Here is a 19191-nt window from a genome sequence, read left to right as displayed (position 1 = left end):
AAGGTAAAGCAGCTCAAACACCTGGAGACATGGGATGCATGTTTTCTTCCAACCTTTTTTTTGTCATGTGCTTGATATTACATTAATAAGATTGTTCTGGGGAGCTGTAGCTTTAGGTAACTGTGTAAACCATTTATGTAAACAGACATTAGTTTTTCTCACAGTAATTGGAGCAACGTGCTGTATATAAACACATTCAAATAACGCTAAATTAATTTATTCTATTGCATATTATGACTCACTGAGAGCATTATTACAGAGAAGTGTTTTCAGCCATAAAACCGCCTGCTTTTTGGCGAGCATAATTGGAGATTGGAGTCCACGCGTACATTCGTATTACCTCCTACACATAAGCAGTTTTGTCTTAGTCCCATTAGTCTTCTGCTTCTAAAGAGGAAGTGAGTGGTTAAATTGATTGGCCATTGTTGGAGGGCGCCCCAACTCCAATTGCAATTAATCTAGTCATCCTTCTAACAAGAGTGAATACTTACATTTGCACACAGAAATAGACCCCATAATTTCATCACACCCCAATTTGCTCCACATTAGAGAATAAGAACAAAGTTAGCACAGCAGGAAGCAATCCTTTGATGTATAAATTACTGTGCTGCCTAGAGCTGCTGAAGTAATAAAAGGAAACACATTTATCTGTGACTGTTATATGAATCTTTGCAAATAAATCGCCATCATGTGAGTGGATCCTTAACTGTGCCAAAGCCAGGTGAAGTGATTCTTGATTCTGTCACAATGATTCACGTATTTGGTATTCACAGATATGCAGCAAACAAGCAAAGGCCATATCACTGATATCTAAATGTAAATTCAGATGAGAGTCCTCTCTAGTGTGCTTGTAACATTCATTTACATACAAAAACAACGATATACGATCACATTATTCAGATTAATAAGATTTTCCCCACATGAAAGTCATCTGTATTCTAATTCATTCACCTCAATAAGAGCTGAAAATGTGAAAAGGGTGAATATTTATTACTACACTAAAGTGAAAGCCCGTGTGGAGTTATGAGATTATTGTGTTTGTTTACTAGTCAGCAAGACTATGCGATATCTACCAAGTGTAATTATAGGACCATAGGTGGAAAGGTGTAACACTGGCAAAAGAAGAACCCATTTAATTTTGCTGTGGATGCAGATCACTTCTTTAAAATGGAGAAATAAATCAGTGTCACTGGATATGCTCCTTTAGCGTATCTTTAAATTAATCGTGAAAGAATTAAATTAAATTAAATGAAGATGGAAGAGAAAAGATGGATGGTAAATGTGGTAAATATATCCTCGATATTCCTATTAACAGCCTTCAAGTGTAAGTTTCAAAAAATTACATAAATTTTAATCACAGCACTATCGTTAAACAGTTTTTTTTTAAATCACAGAACAAAATGAGAGAATTTAGTTTTTAAAGAATCCAGGTTTATTGACAAGACAAGAAGCAGTGTTCTTGCACTGTTATTTTGAATTAAACAGAGACTATTGATTTGAAGCAGTTCTGATCAATATTTAAACAATGAATCAAACTACTGTGTATGTAATGGGCGTTCAGAAAGACTGTATCTGAGCAGACAGTTAAAAACTGATGCTAGAAAAATATAACACTGAAGTGCTACATTTAAGCTATTTTGACTTCTGTTAAAATAATCTATATTAATTCTTTATTATACCAATATTTCATGTTGTTATTAAATAATATTGATGCATATGCTGTTTGTAACACATACTGTGTAATATGCAATCATTAATCTGAATTATGAGGAAAAGAATGCCTCTAGCTCAGTTTAATATTCAAAACTGAACCTTTTGTTTTATTTAATACTTTCTTCTAAATCTTAATTTTACACCCTTTTTGGATGTGAGAGGCTCTTTGGTATTTTGATCATCTGTACATCTTTACAGGAGGATAATTTATGTGAGTAACATAAAAATTCAAACTTTGTTTTACTACTGACACTTATTTAGGATATATGAGAGAATTGTGTAAAATGAATGCTTAATAACCTATACTCACTGAAACTTTCTTGCTTTTAGTACATTATTTAGCATTCAGATTTACACAGTTATATATCACATAGCTTTAATACTGATAGTCAAAGTTTTACAGTGTAAGATGTTAGATGTTTGTAATCTACTTTAATTGAGATACTGTAATTAATCTAAAGTGATATTATTCACTGTTATTTTTAAATTACGCTTTTTATTAATGTATCGAATATCTTTAATAATGGCATTATTAAGCTGCTGTGTAAATGCAGTTGCCACCTCTACTAAAGAAACCTTCAAATATGACTCAGGTCTGTGGAACATTTCAGCATCCCTCAGCTCACTCTTTTAGTTTTCCACTAGTGTTATTATTTTGATGCACTCCTTGCTCTCTTTGTGGTCTCAGCTGCAGCAAAAACCTTTTTCAGCAAATATGCTCTATAAACCTGACTGTTTGCTACAAGTTTAGTACTAAACCACAGTCAAAGTCCTCCGCTCTTAGATTATTTTAAGGATTTTTGCAGCTAGTTTGGTTGAAAAGCCAGCAAGCTCTGCAGTCTAAATGACTATGTAGATTGTTTGCTTTGTCTCCACTCTCGCGCAGAAAATATGTCGTGAGTAAATTGCATAAAAAACAAATGACTAATGATTCAGGATGACAACTTTAAAGGAAAGACAGAAAACAAATTTGCATTTAATATATATGTTTTTTTAAATAATAAAATTTATGCAATAAGTATAGTAAAAATTGGTTATATATAAAGTTTATCTTTATTCTAGCATTTTGACATTTTAGTGTGTCATTATTATATGTTAATGGAACCACTTAGACCTATTATAACATAGTGTACACAAACCTATTTCCCCCCCAAAATATGGGTTGCTGAATAGTATGAATGACAATGATGTGGTGAAGAAAATGCCAAATGTGTCTGAAACTCTGTCTGAGTTTTAAAAAATTTCACAAACTTTAGGTCAGGGGCATGTTTAGCACTGTGTTATGTTATGTTAGCATTTAGAAACTAAGTGGTGCCTTTTTCATACTTAATATTCCAAGAAACACCCTGTGTTGTGAGGCAGGTCTAGACTGCAGGGGGACAATTCACACATTATGGCATGGCATCACTGGAACTTAATTACAGGATTTAATATTTATAACCCCAGCTCCAAAATGTAAATACAAACTGATAGACCCATATTCCATTCACAAAAGATTATAGAAAAAGGCAGCAAAATGAGAAAATTTCATGATTTTAAAACAAAAAAAGGTTAATTTTTATTTGATGGCAGAAGCAGCTCTCTAAAAAGTTGTTACAGGGCCATGTTTACCACAATTAAGTGTCCTCTATTCATTTAACAACACTCTGTAAATGTCTGGGAACCGAGGGGGGCTGCTGCTGGACTTCTTTGTCCTATTTTTTGTTTCATGATGTGCCAAATGTTTTCAGTTGGTGAAAGGTCTGGTCTGCTGACAGGCTGTTTCAGCACTCGGACTCTTCCATTACAAAGCCATGCTGTTGTAATATTAGCGGCATGCTCTTTAACACTGTCCTACAAAAATATGAAAGGCCTTCCCTGAAAAAGTGACGTCTATTTTGCTCTATATGTTGCACTGATGGTGCCTTTCTACACCTGCAATGAGCCATTTCTACATGCACTAATGCACCCCTATACCATCAGCGATGCAGGCTTAACAACAAGGATGGTCTCTCTCCCTCTCCTGTAGTGTGGATGATGTGGCATTCATATTTTCCAAAAAATATGAGAAATTTCGATTTGTCTGACCACAGAACCGTTTCCCTCTTTGCTTCAGTCCATTTTAAATGAGCTTTGGGTCACAGAAGATGGCAGCATTTATGGATCATGAAACTTATACAACTTCTTCTTACAGACAATATTATCCGGAAGTGATCCTGAGCCCATGCAGGAATTCTTATGACAGGATGATTCCTGTTTTATTGCACTGCCATCTGAGGATCTTAAGATCACAGGCATCCAGTGTTGATTCTCGGCCTCGTCCATTGCAATTTCGCAACTTTTTTGTAAATGGTGTTTGGTGTTTACTCAGCAGTTAACTAAAAATTAACGACTAAGCCAAAACACCAGCTGATAAGTCATCACATTGACTTAACCCTTTAAAGCACAACCTATGAAATAACTGCCAGGAAATTCACATATTCTGAACCATTTATTGAGCTTATTGAACCATCTAACAAATCTGCTTAAAAAATTGATTAAATTACATTTAGATGTCCTTTAATTTGCTACATCTGACATTAAAAAATGCTTAAAAATGCATCGTGCAATTTATTTAGGTTTTTCAGGATTTAAAAAATTACACTGATTATGCAGAAATCCCCAAACCACACAAAAAACTATATGTATTAAACATGACACACTAGGCATTAAGATGTTTATTACAAACAATATTTATTTGAGAAACTGGGTTCAGCAAATATTTATTTTTTAATTAATTTTTTTCTTAAATTAAGACTTAATTAATTAAAGCTCTTCTTTTAATTTGGTGTATATTTATATTACAAAATATATTTATTTTTACATATTCAATTAAGAATTAATTACTCAAGATGAAATCCTTTTCAGTGATTTGCTAATTTTTGTACCCGGTAGTTAAACCTTTGCTAAAGTTCATCTATTTTTTAAATTTTTAACCCTGGCATATGTCTATGAAAAAGTTGCTGCTGACAGTGTGCAGGCACCCACAAATATGCTATTAGATTTCACTCTCCACTGCACCTGTCTTACAGGTGGTCCTTGGATAATGCGCTCATTTTAGTTCCAAAATTGCATCAATATGCCATATTGATGTGCATACATATTTCTGTCCTGAACATCTGGTGGCTGGTAATCAGGATTGCAGATTAACAGAAACTGAATGTGTTGCTTATTGTGTATTCTTGGCTTAAAAATCTCATTTTGTTTGTTAATAGCTGTGTGTGCTTTGATGGTCATGCAGTTAAAAGACACCAGTTCTCTGTTTCATATTATTCAGCAGATAAAGATTTCCATCAGAAATCCATGCTGGAATCATAACAGGCAGGACTAAACAATCTGCGAGGTGGCAAACTCACCGATCAATGCTGATGGCACAGAGATTGAGGATGCTGGCTGTACACATCATCACATCCAGAGTGACAAAGATGTCACAGTGGATCTTGCTAAAGCGCCACTCTCCCACCACCTAGAAGAGGAAAACATCCACAAATGACAGTTTACTGCCAGAGTCAACAGAAAAAAGTCAATATGCTAGCAATGGAAGCTTCTTGGCAGAAATACTGTGTTTGCGTTCAGCAATAAAAAGCAAACCTGACACTAAAGCCTTCTTGCATAATTTCCCATATCATTTCAAACTTGGCAACACAAAGAGAGAAGCAAAGGAACAAAACTGAGACATAAGAGGAAAGAATGGATGACATTAAAATGAATTATGAATGAGTAAGTATAAAAAAGCATCCGCTCTATCACATGAAGAGATTTCTTGCAGGCAATATAACGCTGTCATAAACATTTTGCAAGAGATCCAAATCCAAATAATATGTCAGTTTCTTTTTTTATGAAGAATTTTACAAGTGACTTGTTGAAATTTGACAGATTATCTTATCTCTCCACTGACAGTGGTAAGAAGTAAATGCTTTGAAAACATATAGACATCCTCCTTAGCAAGACAAGTATTCTTTACCATGTATCCTACTCTTTAGCTCGAGGAAGCGTTTGATCATAGACGAGATCGAAACCTGTTTGAATTCATGCCACCGTTGCTCTCAGCTGTATGATCTAAGCTCATGATGAAACCAACATCAGTGATGTTGTGACAGGTCTGAAGCCGCCCAGCTTGTCTGACACTGAAGCCTGCCTGCTTCCTCCCACAGCTCTATCAAGGGTAAGGGAGATGTGTTTGTTCAGGGGCAACTCCTGCCTGGCTGATTAATCTTTGTCTTGAGGATGTGTCTTCTTAAAATTAAGCTCCCATCATTAAAGAGCTGTAAGTTTTTGCTGGTGTCTACAAGGCCGTTATAGCCAGTTTTCATTTGCCCTGAAAACTGATTTCACCTCTCCTCTCCTCTCTTCTCTTTTCCCCAATTTTCCAACCTTTAACTCTTGACATTTCTCTTCACTGTGGCTAAGCACCACTACGATAGTATGCTTTCATCTTGACTGTTTCTCTCTTTGCTATCATCATTTTGCTCCTTGCACTTGACTTTTATTTTTCCGGCAAAGCTACTCCAACACAAGTTTCCGTCCTGCTGGAGCTCCGAACAAATTTTAGTGTTAAAATTTAAAAGGCCCACAAGAGCTGAAAGCCATTTCATGTCCTTGTGGCTGTAACAGAGGTCTGTTCAGTCTATGTAGTGAAACACCTTTTGTGGATATTAAACAGCTTTTTACAAGACAGTCATAATAAATGCATGTGTGCCAAAACTGGCGTGATCCCCTGTCAGGAAACATCGATCTGTCCTTCTGAGTTATCCCACCGTTTGCATTTTTCTGTTAAAGTGAAGATGACTTTAATCTTTTAAAGTTAAATTATGACACATCATCATTTTATGCTGTGAAATATTTATGTAGATGTCTGTCATTATAAGTGCTTCAGTTGAAAACTTTGCGTTATGAGGTCTTTACTTTCGTGCAATTTATTCAAATCTGTTAATTTTGAGTCATTTGTGCCAAATTTGAAGATATTACCTCAGCATGTTCAGAAATATTTCATTCATGAGAATGGGAATGGGATGATTAACCCAACGGCATTATGCTTCCGGCAACAAATGAAAAATGTAGGCAGTAAAAGGATAAAATTCTGACAAGTTTACTAATGTTGTCCATCAACAACACACAACAGTGCTATTATATTATTGAATTTTAATGATGGGCTTATTTGTTTCTCCTTAAATCCTGCACTTCATTATTGAAATGAATTGACTGCATCTTTGTTTGCAAATTAGTAGATTGTTTGCAGAACTTTCCATTCCCATAATGGGTTTTCTTGTAATACTGCAGTGTCATTTTTATTTGCCAAGCTTATTTTTTTGTGAATCGTCATCTATAATTCATATTATGCATATCACTTATGCATATGCATATCACTTAGAGGGTATTAGCATTTGATTTCAATCTACAATGCTGGGAAAAAGTAGAAATAAGGATGTTATATGAGATACATCATTTACTAGTCTAGCAAATGAATTCTGAAGCATGTCAACTGAAGAAAGGATCAGCTGATTTGGATTTAAATGAGTCATTCCTTTGACAGTCAAAATAATGTGCTGTTTTATTAATTTTTATCTTTTATTAGTGTTTTATAACTAAAAAGAAGGAAAATGTATTATTTTAGAAATGCTATTTTTGCTCAGGGTGGAGCATCAGTATCTGTGTTTTACTGACAGAAGTGCTACATGTCTTTGAACAGCAATGTACAATGCACAATGTGCTTTTCTTCCCACCTTTACTACAATTAACAATGTTTGTGCATGTTTTGACTTGTGGTGTCTACTTTGCAAAGCAGTTTGATTCTTATTGTAAGATTCATAAGATCAGGTTTTGAGCTACAAGACTTCTGGAATAATGTCCTTTGGGCAGGAAAGAGCAAGGTGGAGATATCTGGCTATAAATCTGGCTGTAATACACACTACCACATTTGGTGAAAACACAGCATAAACACATCAGCGCAAACACCTCATACCAGGTGTCAAGCACAGTGATGGAGGGTGATTTGGGCTTGTTTTGCAGCTACAGGATCCAGGGACTTTGCAGTCATTGAGTTGACTATGAACTCCTCTGTATATCAAAGCATTGTAGAGCCAAATCTAAGTCTATCAGTCAGAGAGTTAAAGCTTTGCCAAAATATTGTCATGCAAATGATTCCATGCACAGCGGCGAGTCTACAATAGAATTAGTAAAAAAGGATGTTACAATGGCCGAGTCAAAGTCCAGAACTCAATCCGACTGAAACCTGTGCATAAGCAAATTCCTGCAAACTTCATTGAACTGAAACAACACTGTAAATAAGAGAGGGCTGAAATTCCTCCTGCATCGGGTGACAGACTGAGACTAAAGTCATACAGAAAATTTGATTACTGCAAATTATTGCTGCTACAAGCTACAGAATCATGGAGCGTACTTAGTTTTTCACAACATGCTTCTGCATTTTGGCTTAGTTTTTATATAAAAAAAATAATGAAACAGTCTAATATGTCATGTGTTGTAATTCATCTAAGTTTGTGTTCACCTCATTTGAATTCTATAAGAACTGGACAATTGTTTATTATGTCCTGATATTTAAAACAAGACTTTCTTTTATCATGACTGTATTCAGGTATGCTTGAAGTAATACAAAGAAACCCAGTGAGTACCACAAAAATATCCCCCACACCATTACACCAGCAGCAGTAGCAGCCTGAACTCCTGATATGATGTTGTTTACACCAAATTCTGATCCTACCAAAAATAATATAGGCAATATTTTTCCAGCTTTGATGAATGGTAAGAATTTTAGCCTTGTTTTTTTGTTCTTATATGACAAGAGTGGCACCTGGTGTGCTCTTCTGCTTCTGTAGCCCATCTGCTTTGAGGTTCAATGTGTTACGCATTCAGAGATGCTCTTCTGCATACTATGGTTGTAATGAGTTTGAGACACCATTGCCTTAAGCTGGGAGCAGGCTGGCAATTCTCCTCTGACCTCTGGTATTAAGCAGATTTTTAAATATAGAACTGACACTCACTGGAAACTTTGTCTTTTAGGATCTTTGCAAACCCTACACATGATCAAGTGGAAAAATCCCAGTATTTTAAGTTTCTGATATGCTTAGACTTTTAACAACAAACATGACACATTCAAATCATTTAAATTGCTTTCTTTCCCATTCTGATGCTCAGTTTGACATAAAGCAGGTTGTATTGACCATGTCTACTTCCCTGAATGCATTGAGATGCTCCCATGTGATGGCTGATTAGATTATTTTCATTTACAAGCAGCTGAACTTCTGTACCTTAAAAAGTGTCTGATGAGTGTGGTACATTAAAGGAAATCAGAATATTTCCAAAAGGATTCTCATGCCCGTCCAAATAATTGAATTCAGGTGTTTGGATCACTTTAATGATCATTGGTGTATTACATCAAGCACCTAGGCATGCGGACAGCTTCTACAAACATTTTCGAACTAATGTGTCGCCCTCAGCAGCTCAGTAAATTCCAACGTAGTAATGTGATAGGATGTGCAACAAGTCCAGTCTTGAAATTTCCTCACAACTAAACATAAGTCAACTCTTATTGGTATTATGACAACAACAGCAGCAACTCAGCCATGAAGTGGTAGGCCAGCTAAAATCACAGAGCCGGGTCAGTAGATGCTGAGGTGCATAGTGTGCAGACATCAACAAATTTCTGCAGAATCAGTAGCTACAGATCTCCAAATGTTATGTGGCTTTCAGATTACCTCAATTAAATTTATTTATATAGCACTAAATCACAACAACAGTTTCCTCAAGGGGCTCATCAGAGCAGCTGTATCCACATTATGAAATGCGATGCAGCGTCTGATGCAGTTGGGTTAAAACTGGACTCTAGAGCAATGGAGACATGTTATCTTGAGCGATGAATCATGCTTCCCCGTCTGGCAATCTGATGGAGGAGTCTGGGTTAGGAAGTTGTCAGGAGAATGGTACCTATCTCACGGCATTGTGCCAAGTAAAAGTTTGTTGGTGTGGTGTGGGGTTGGTTTTCAGGAGTTGTGCTCGGCCCTTTAGTTCTAGTGAAAGGAACATTTTCATCTTCAGCATACCAAGACATTTTACACATGCTCCTAACTTTGCGGAAACGGTTTGGGGGTGGCCCCTTGATGTTCCAACATGACTGTGCACCAGTGCACAAAGAAAGGAAAGGACCATAAAGACATGGATGAGCGAGTTTGGTGTGGAAGAACTTGACTGGCCTACACAGTCCTGACCTCAACCTGATATAACACCTTTGGGATAAATTAGAGCAGACACTGCGAGCAAGGCCTTCTCGTCCAACAACAGTGTCTGACCTCACAAATATGCTTCAAGAAGAATAGTAAAAAAAATTCCTCGTGGAAAGCCTTCGCAGGAGAGTTGACACTGTTGTCTGCAAAGGATGGGTAGATGTCATTTAAACCATAAAGAATAAGAATAGGATGTCATTCTAGTTCACATGTGAGTGAAGGCAGGCAAGGGAAAACTTTTGGCAATATAGTGTAAGTAAATAGGCAAATACCCAATAAATACATACATGAATAAATAATCATATTGGTAAAAATGGAAATTTGACCCTGTAATGTACACATGTAGAGCTTTACTACAAAAATGGGGTTATGTCACTCATCAGTCAGATGAGATTTTTCCCTGAAAATGTCAAAAGCAGTAAATACAACAGGAGCCATCAGTCTACTCTACCAACTTTCTCTGGTTTCCAAATTGAAATTCTGTACACATGTCAGCCACAGCGCCTGACAGCATATTCTTTACAAAGCCTTAAACAGGATTTAAACTACAGCATTAGCTGCCTCCGCAGGTAAGGCGGGTGTTTATTTCTGCAGTTTTTGTGCAACACTGTTCATAGCCTTCATTAAATTCATGGCTCTGACCAGGTCACTGCAGCTGATCACCAATTATGCACTCCAAGGTAATAGACTGACAGGTTTAGTTCTTGGCATGATAAATATTTTTCAGTGATTACATTTATGACCCATTTGGTTTGCAGTAGTTTTTCAAACATCTACCTGCTGTGTGGATGCTATAAAGACATATGTGGCAGCACCTTGAAAGCAAATATTCTACTATATACACTTTTTATTCACCTTACTTTAAACTAACTCTCAACTTCTAGTTACGCAAAATGTTCCCTCCGTATGCTTTCTAAATCAGTCACACTAGGCAGAAAGCAAAACCTGCACTAATTAATGCAAATTTAGTATTTAATAATAAAGGGCAAGTTGAATAACCTGCCCACACTCTGTGACTATGTTCCCACTGTAGTTCATGCTGTTACATCCTTAACACGAGTTAATACACGAGTTACATGATGACCTCAGTCAGTGGCATTATAAAAAAATTCAGTGCCTACACATGAATACAGAAAAACAGGAACGAAAAGGAAAGATGTGACTTGAAGAAAGGCCTCCCTGAGTTCAGCAAAAAACAAAACAAAACAAACACAATATTGTAAGTATTGTCATGAAGTTTGTTTGTTTTAATCATCTGAAATGAAGCCTATTTTCAGATAGTGTCCGTGATGGAAGAAAGATGTTATGAAGAACATGAGTTGAATAATTAACAAATCTCTGCCTAAATTCCTCCGTTGTGAGCTCTGAACATATAAGGCCATCTTCACTCAACACGCAAATCCAGAGATTATGAAACTGTCAGGTGTTTACTTCAAAATGATGTGAACTGTGCAGCAGTTCCAAATAATTTCCTATTTGTAAGGATTTCTAGCAGACCAACTACTAGCGTCTCACTTTATCCCATCTCACATTAGTAGGAGGCCTGACAGCCTTGGAGGGACACACCAGAATCAGATGAGCATCCCACTCTAAACACATGCTGGGAAGTAATCCCTTTTGACTTTGACAAACAGCCAGCACTTGCTTCCCAGCATATTATTCTAAGGAGGACTTCACTCTCCAAATTGCTGTTATTAGCCTGTTTGGATTAAATGGCTATAAAACTGATAAAATCAGTTTCTTAATGCACCAAACTGCTCATGTGGGTCTTTTTTCCCCCCATTTAACTGTAAGAGATGTAGACTGAATGGGAAACACAGACACCAAACATTTAGCTAAATAAAATAATAATAATCCTATAGAGCTAGACTTTGATTCCTATAGATTTACATGAATAATTTTGCCAAACTACATTTATGATGTGCAGAGCCAGAAAAAAGTGTGGGGCATCAGGAGAAACAAGAGCAGCCACCTACTCGGTGAGTGTTTTGTAATCTGATGTTATGTTTGCACACAACCGATCCTATAGAGGAATAGCAAACAGTCAGATTTCTGTCCAAAAGCATGCTGTGACTTATATTTGAGGAAAGATCTGGAGTAGTTTTAGTGTTCGCCGTACTTCAAATGTGTTACAGTTAGTAACACACACTTGTTCAGTTAAATCCCTTTACACCATCAAAGACTTACTTTTCTGATATCAAATGCTATCTTTTATTGATAAAGTTTTATGCTGTAATTTGTGGGCTTTGATACGTTGCTCATTACAATTCATCTCCCACTTATGCGATCCGCTTTGATGTAGGCTCCCTCAGCGTGTATCCAGCTAGCCAAATCAACAGAGACAACAAGTAAATAATTTGGATAAAAACAAACAGAATGCGCAGGTTGGATACTTTATGCATGAACAAGCTTTAATCTGATCGTTTTTGGCAATGACCACAAAAATATTCTTTTGTTTATTTGAAAAAATATGCCCAGGCATACGGACAGAGTTGTGCTATGAAATTCTTTAAATGCACTATAATCTGGTTAAAGTGATAATCATCAAGAGTTTCTGAGAAACATGGGGGGGGATTAAAGTCCCTGCAGTCTTAGATTGCTTTTTTTTCTACATCAGACAGCGTGACCTAAAGCCTAATGGTCAAAAATAACCGCAGGATGAAGGAGACAGCTTCAAGAGATGGGCAAAGATTTTTTAAAAAGACCGACCACATCCCACTCACTAGTGATTTGGCAGGATGTGCTTGACATTATGAAACATCGAAGTCTGCCTTCTCTTTAAAAATGTGATTCCGATGTGTCATATTTAAATGATTATCAGAATTCATTTAAAAAACAAATGCAGCAGTTCTCTGAATGCAAAAGGATGTAGCCCAGTATTTGGGTGAATTATAGCCTAACATCCAGCTCTTGTTCAAATAGGCTGCTCTGACATTTTGCTGTTGTCACATAGTGGGACTACATTACAGGCCTTTATCCACTGCAGGACTGATGTGAACACATTAGTCTTCACCTTTGTATCACCTTGAGCCTGTGACCTGTAGTTAACTGTGGGTGACTGTTTGGCTCAAACCCTTTTCACCAAGATTATTTTACTGGCATGCAATTTCACTTAAAGTCCTGCCCTTTCCAGTTTTTTAACCCCTTTCTAAAAAGAATGATTTAAAAAGAAAACTAAATACTGCTTTTTAAGATGGCAATTTTCTGCTTTCTGAAAACCTGAGACACAGAGGGGAAAAAAAAGTTTAAGAAAAAGAAATAAAAGAGCATGTCTGCTGCATAGGTCATGTCAGGCTATATGTCTCTTCGAATATGAGCAAAGAGAGTGTGTGTGCGTGCATTTCTACAATCCTACCTCTAAGTAGACGACCCAGGGCATAACAAGTGTGGCCACCAGAAGGTCAGCGACAGCCAAGCTGACGATCAGGTAGTTTGTGGTGGTCTGCAGAGCCTTTTCCCTGGACACAGCCATACACACCAGCACGTTGCCGAAGACGATGACGAAGATGAGCAAAGTAAGCAGCATGGCGTAGTAGTTGTAGGGGTGCTTCTGCTCTTGGTCTGTATCGTTGAAGCTCCATGTTCCATTATCATAGAAACTGTCATTGTAGGCATACTGGGTAAAGACATCCATTAGCTGTGAGTGACAAAGGCCAAGAATGGGCCCTGCAAAATATGCAAAAGGAAAGAAATACTTTATTAATGTTGTATACATTTAGGGTTTCCCGACTGAGAAATAAAAAGCTACAGGATGACATCTGGGGTTAAGTTTTCAAGATTTTGATACAGGTTTATCTTGTAATGGAAATGTAAAATTAATATCTTTCCTCAGACACTGTACTCCAGTTCAAAGCAAAAACAGACCTTCGAAGTGTTTTGCTAAGTGCATTCCTTAGTAGGTACTTAGGCATCTTTGGCTGCAGTTAGAGCATCAAATCTCGTGTGGAATTATCTAACAAGTCTGACACATCGATGTTCTTGGTAGAATCGTTCAAAGCTTAACCTGATTGGTTGGATGGACAGCCTTTTTCAACTCTCTCCAGGTAGATTTTTTTGGTTTCTTTTGTGTTTTTTAACTATTATATTTATTTACCTTTTTTAAAAAAAAAAAAAACCTGACAAGATGTTAAGAACATTTGATGGCAGAAATATCAAAAGCTAAAAGGGCACCTGCACAAATTTGAAACCATTTTAACTAACCACTAGTTATGTGCCATAAGAACACACATACAAGCATATGGGCATTATATAAACATAATGCATGTAATTAAGAGGCAACATCATCAAGATAAACAACAGAAAGACATCAGAGAAGCAGATAAATAGGAAAAAAACACACACCAAAAGAACAAAATGCAAAAACATTAGCAGAAAAAGTTAGGGGGTACTGGCAGGTTGGGAAACAGCTGCAAATGTGGCAATATATGGAGTGATCCCTATTACTTTAGTTGAGAATGACTTTGTTCAGTTAACAGTTTTTTAAAATTTAAAGAGAAAGAAGAGCAGTGATCTCAGTGACACGGTAAAGGTATGAAGAGCACGAACTAATGCATATTACAACAGGTTCATAAGGTTAACCACTTACCAGAGAAATACAGAATATGAAAAGTAAGAATATCTGTCTCCATAGTTCACCGTTGTGTGCTGACCGGCATTAGTCTAACACGAGAATGGTCAGTTTATCCATCAAAGCTAAGGTGGAGAACAATCTGTTTGGGAATACTACATCATTAGGTTTATCTTTAGATTGTAGCCTACTGACATGATGTGAGAAGGACATGGTGATCTATGATAAACCCTCAAATGCGACAATCTTTCAGGCTACAAGGGGGACAGAAGCCTTTCTACCAGATCACACAACATCGTCTTGGTAGTGTTTGGAGTAGAGGCCCTGACGGCTGAAGTGGAATAAGTGCTGCATCTGACAAGTGACTAATGGCACTAAGAACTGTTTATCGGTGTAAAAGTTAACAGGACCATTCACACAGAAATAAAAGTAGATATAAAAAAAATCCGCAAACCTTGTTGTGAGCATGAACTATTTTCTATATATTGAACTATATCGATCGACCTCTTCAGTCTGCATCCATCCATTTTCCAGTGACAAAAGGCTCATGCTAGCGACAGACATACAGACATAAAGGAACATTACTGCATCCTCTCAGCTGAGCTTTGATGGATACCATTTTGACTGACATATCAAACCAATGTATTCTGCCATGTTTATGACTGGTACTTCTACACATTGGTCCCTATAACACCCAACCTGACCTAAAGAGACCCTAGTGGGAGAAAACTAGATACAAAATTATGTAACTGTGTTGGATAATGTTAACTTCCACCAAGTTCCTTCCACTGTTCTGAATAAAATATGAGAGAGGAGCTCTTTTTAGCATGATGTTGGTAAGTATGCAACCACCAGCCACAACATCATTTGTTATACACCATGAATGCTAGCCATGAGGACACTGAAAAGTTATTTTAGGGTATGGTTGCACCATGGAAGAAGACTTCTTCCCTGGTCCACTGTGAGGGAAGACATCATATATGCATTATTAATAAGAGAAAGAGATGTCTATCAAAAATATGACAAATTGTGGAATTTTAAGCTATTTGGAGGTGCAATCTGTTGATTTTTGCTGTTGATTTTTGCACGTGTTACATATGGATGACTGATTCTGACAACCATGATTTTCACTGTAAATCATGGTTGTCAAAGAAAGAAGCCAACACTCGGATACTAATCAGTGCAAAAATAAATAAATAAGTAAATAAAAAATCTTGGCTTATTTTCTTGGCTTACTTATTTGCAGCAGTAACACACCAACAGTGCCATCTTCACCTTCTCCAGTTGACACAATTTCACACAGCATCTGCAGACAGGACGCACGAAGCCCCTCCCCTCACTAGCAGCTGAAGTAGTCACCATTCACAACACTGAAGGACACTTTGAGGAATTTCCAGAGGTCAGTGGAGCTCATGTTTCAACAAGATTAAAGTATTAAACAGTTATTAACCAGGCCGGTGCAAATGTTAATGTTAGCCGTTTAACTATTAGCGATTATCCGAGCTAGGAGCTAGGAATTTTCTCATGAATTGTCTCCCAGTTTAAAATGAGAATCTAAAAATCCCAGTGTGATACTGAATGTCATTCAGCTGGACAAAACTCACCCGTATATAGTACAATAAGCAATCAGTATCAGCAAGCAGAACAAAGCTTATTTTTGTTAAAGCACTGAAAAACAATTAGAGGCATTTTTCAGTTCGGTGAAACAATAACTAGATCGACTACTGCTTGCAGACACACAATAGACTTGCTATGTCCCATGATACAGCTCTGACAATTGTACTTAAAAAGCTTTCAGAATGAGACAAAGCAATTGTGGGGGGAAAAAAATCCTATGAGCTGATTCTTGGTGCCTGATTGTCCTCTACACATGCCCTTGGGAACTGTGACCAAAGGCCACCTTTGTTTCATCAAACCTGAGGCTTTGGCTTTTCATGGTCTGAGAGCTGTTCAGATGTCTTTTAGCTAACTCCCTGGGGGCTGTTATGTGCCTTTTAGTGAAGAATGGGTTTTCTGCCAACTCTAACAAAAAGGCCTGATGGTTGAAGTGATGCACTGAAGGTTGTACTTCTGTAAGGTTCTCCAGTCTCCACAAAGGAGCTCCAAATCTCACTGGATTCATCGGTAGTTCCAAAGTCTAAAATCTGACCTGTACCTTTGGGTGCTTTTAATGCTGCATAAATTTCCATGTGTCCCTCCTTATTTGTGTGCCTTTACACAATCCTGTCTGATAGTACAATTCTACTAACCTGTTAATGTTATATATCATGCACCTCAATAAAATAAATAAATAAATAATAATACACTAGGAAAACACACAAAAGACTTATTATTACATTTAAAGTCTATATAATATATAGACTAAATGTTTATTTTATATATATCTATATATCTATATCCATATATATGCATGTACATATACACACACACACACACACATATATATATGGGGCTTATGGCCCTCGGTATATCGAGGGCCTTATCAAGTAATAAAACAATTTTAAAGGTAAGTGAATATTGTACTTGGAGGCAATGAAGTGTCTTCAGTAATGGGGTATGGTTCAATTTCCACAAAGCTGTAATATAGACGCAATCATAAACAAGCCACAATTCATTATCATGTGTAAGCAACTTTATTTTTCTCTGTCATTTAAGTCCAGTTGTAACACTTGATATGTTACAGTTTATGAAACATTCCCTTATCTATTAAACTGATTTAGAGCGCTTGTGCTATAAGCAAAAATTGCAGCTTGCTAAAAATCATGCTGTAGGGAATATGACTGAACCCCAGATGGTTCTGGGATATGAAAGTCTGTTTACTCTGATGTGTGCTTTGCATTCATCTTTGGTTGACTACAATATTGCTACTTCTCAGTGAAATTTACACTAAATATTATCTTGCCTTCAGATTTGTCATAGTCACAAAATAAACACATCCACTGCAAAGCGCATCCTATTTTACAATATCCTCAGCAGTGTTTTTACCCCCACATACCTGTCTAGATTAATGTTTATGTCATCCTCCACTTTCTAAGCTCCATTTTCACTCCCTCTTTCCTCCTCACTCACACACTAATTGGTTCTACAGCCTTTCAAGCTGCCACTTCTGCTGACAGAAATCTACTTCAAACCCCCATCTGGATCTAACTCGCTTTATCTCTTCAGCTAATTTCATTTCTAAAGCCAACAATTATTGTCTTGTCCTTTAATTGTTTTGGTAGGTTGTTTTTGTTTTTGCTTTGTTGCTGGGTTATGACTGTCATCAGTCAGTGTTACCCCCTTGCTTACGGCCAAAGGCAAAGCTGCATATCTGGTTCGGTGTTATTTTCAAATGGAGGTTTTGTGTGGAAACTGCTACTGTTTCTACTGTTGTTTTCTTTTCTGCATGTTTACTGATTTTATGTAACATTACTTACAGGAAAAATTACTTTTAAATTTAAAATAATTTTAGGTGTGTGATCTATAATTCAATATTTTACTTCAACATTATTTTGATGAACAGAATATTTAATGAGAATGTGAAAATGTGAATCTACTCTATGTTCAAGTGTTGCTGTGAAGTTGCCTTCACAATAATACAACATGAAACCAAGTGGCATGCAGTTACTTTTGCAGATAGCCAAGCAGAGACTAACCACCCTCCCATCCACAACCACAAACAAAAACGTTTTTCTCTAATATTTAGCAATTCAAGATAAATTAGATCAGATTAAAACATACTATTTATGCTGACTGTCTACACTGTTCATGGACGTTTTAACCTTTCTGCAATCTAATCTTACATAAATGTTTTCCTATTATTTCTTATTAGCTGACAATGATAAGTGGTTGAGGAATTTTTCAAACTATTCCATTAGGATAAAAGGCAATAAAACACCATGAAAACATTTAGTACATATGTTATTGTGCAGAAAAATGTTCCCCATTATTAATACATATCTTTTGGTTGAATTAATTTTAAATACTTTATATATTTAATATAATATTATAATATCTGTTCAGTGTCCAGCATCATATTCTACAAATCACAGATTGTAGTTGCTGTCCATTCAGAACCACATATCTATGAAAAAAAAAAAACAGTTGTTCATGAGTTTAAAAACACAGGCCTACATCCTGATTTTTTTTTTTTAGCATATTAAATATATAAATAATACAAAAAAATCTAAAAACAAAACAGCTGAATTGAAAGCCTTGAGCAGTGTTAGACATGGTGAAAATATCAATGAAAAAAGAAGGTGGAGTTTTGGCAAGCAGTGCTCGCCTTGCTTGCCCTGACAAAATGGTGAAACATCCATACAGGTCACCTGTAGCAAAGCGGACATGTCAGCCAATGTTTTCTTTTTCAGGCTTGTGTTCTTTATAGTGTCTTTACTGAATCTAGTTTCTTCATCAGGTTTCTCTACAGACTTTTAACACCTGCTTGCAACAATTGATGTGTAAAGGACATATCTTTTTGCAGATGCTTTTTGTGCCCTTCAAATAAGTTTCTTATTTTGACATCCTTGAAAATCTTTAGTGATCAGGACATTGCAAAGGACACACTGTTAGGAATTTTAATAGGGTCTTGTCATTGCAATTATTAGATTATTTATATTTTTGAGAGGTTCACACACTGGTTCTGGCCTCAATTATTATTGACCTTGGAGATGG

At 36.6% G+C, this 19191-nt stretch overlaps 1 protein-coding gene across 1 annotated transcript in view; it reads right to left on the bottom strand.

The window, feature by feature from the left end:
- The window catches only part of drd2a (dopamine receptor D2a), a 46957-nt gene that overhangs the window by 6904 nt on the left and 20862 nt on the right, over positions 1–19191 (bottom strand). The window contains exons 2-3 of the mRNA XM_063492956.1: positions 13327–13637; positions 5088–5197 (exon numbers count right to left, since the gene is read on the bottom strand). Coding sequence (XP_063349026.1) covers positions 5088–5197; positions 13327–13605 — 389 coding nt within the window. The 5' untranslated portion in view covers positions 13606–13637. The remainder of the gene's footprint in view (positions 1–5087; positions 5198–13326; positions 13638–19191) is intronic.

This window comes from Pelmatolapia mariae, linkage group LG14 (genome assembly GCF_036321145.2).
Source record: "Pelmatolapia mariae isolate MD_Pm_ZW linkage group LG14, Pm_UMD_F_2, whole genome shotgun sequence".
Classification (NCBI taxonomy): Eukaryota; Metazoa; Chordata; class Actinopteri; order Cichliformes; family Cichlidae; genus Pelmatolapia; species Pelmatolapia mariae.
Note: the sequence above shows the minus strand (reverse complement) of the source record. Positions and strands in the feature narration are given on the sequence as shown.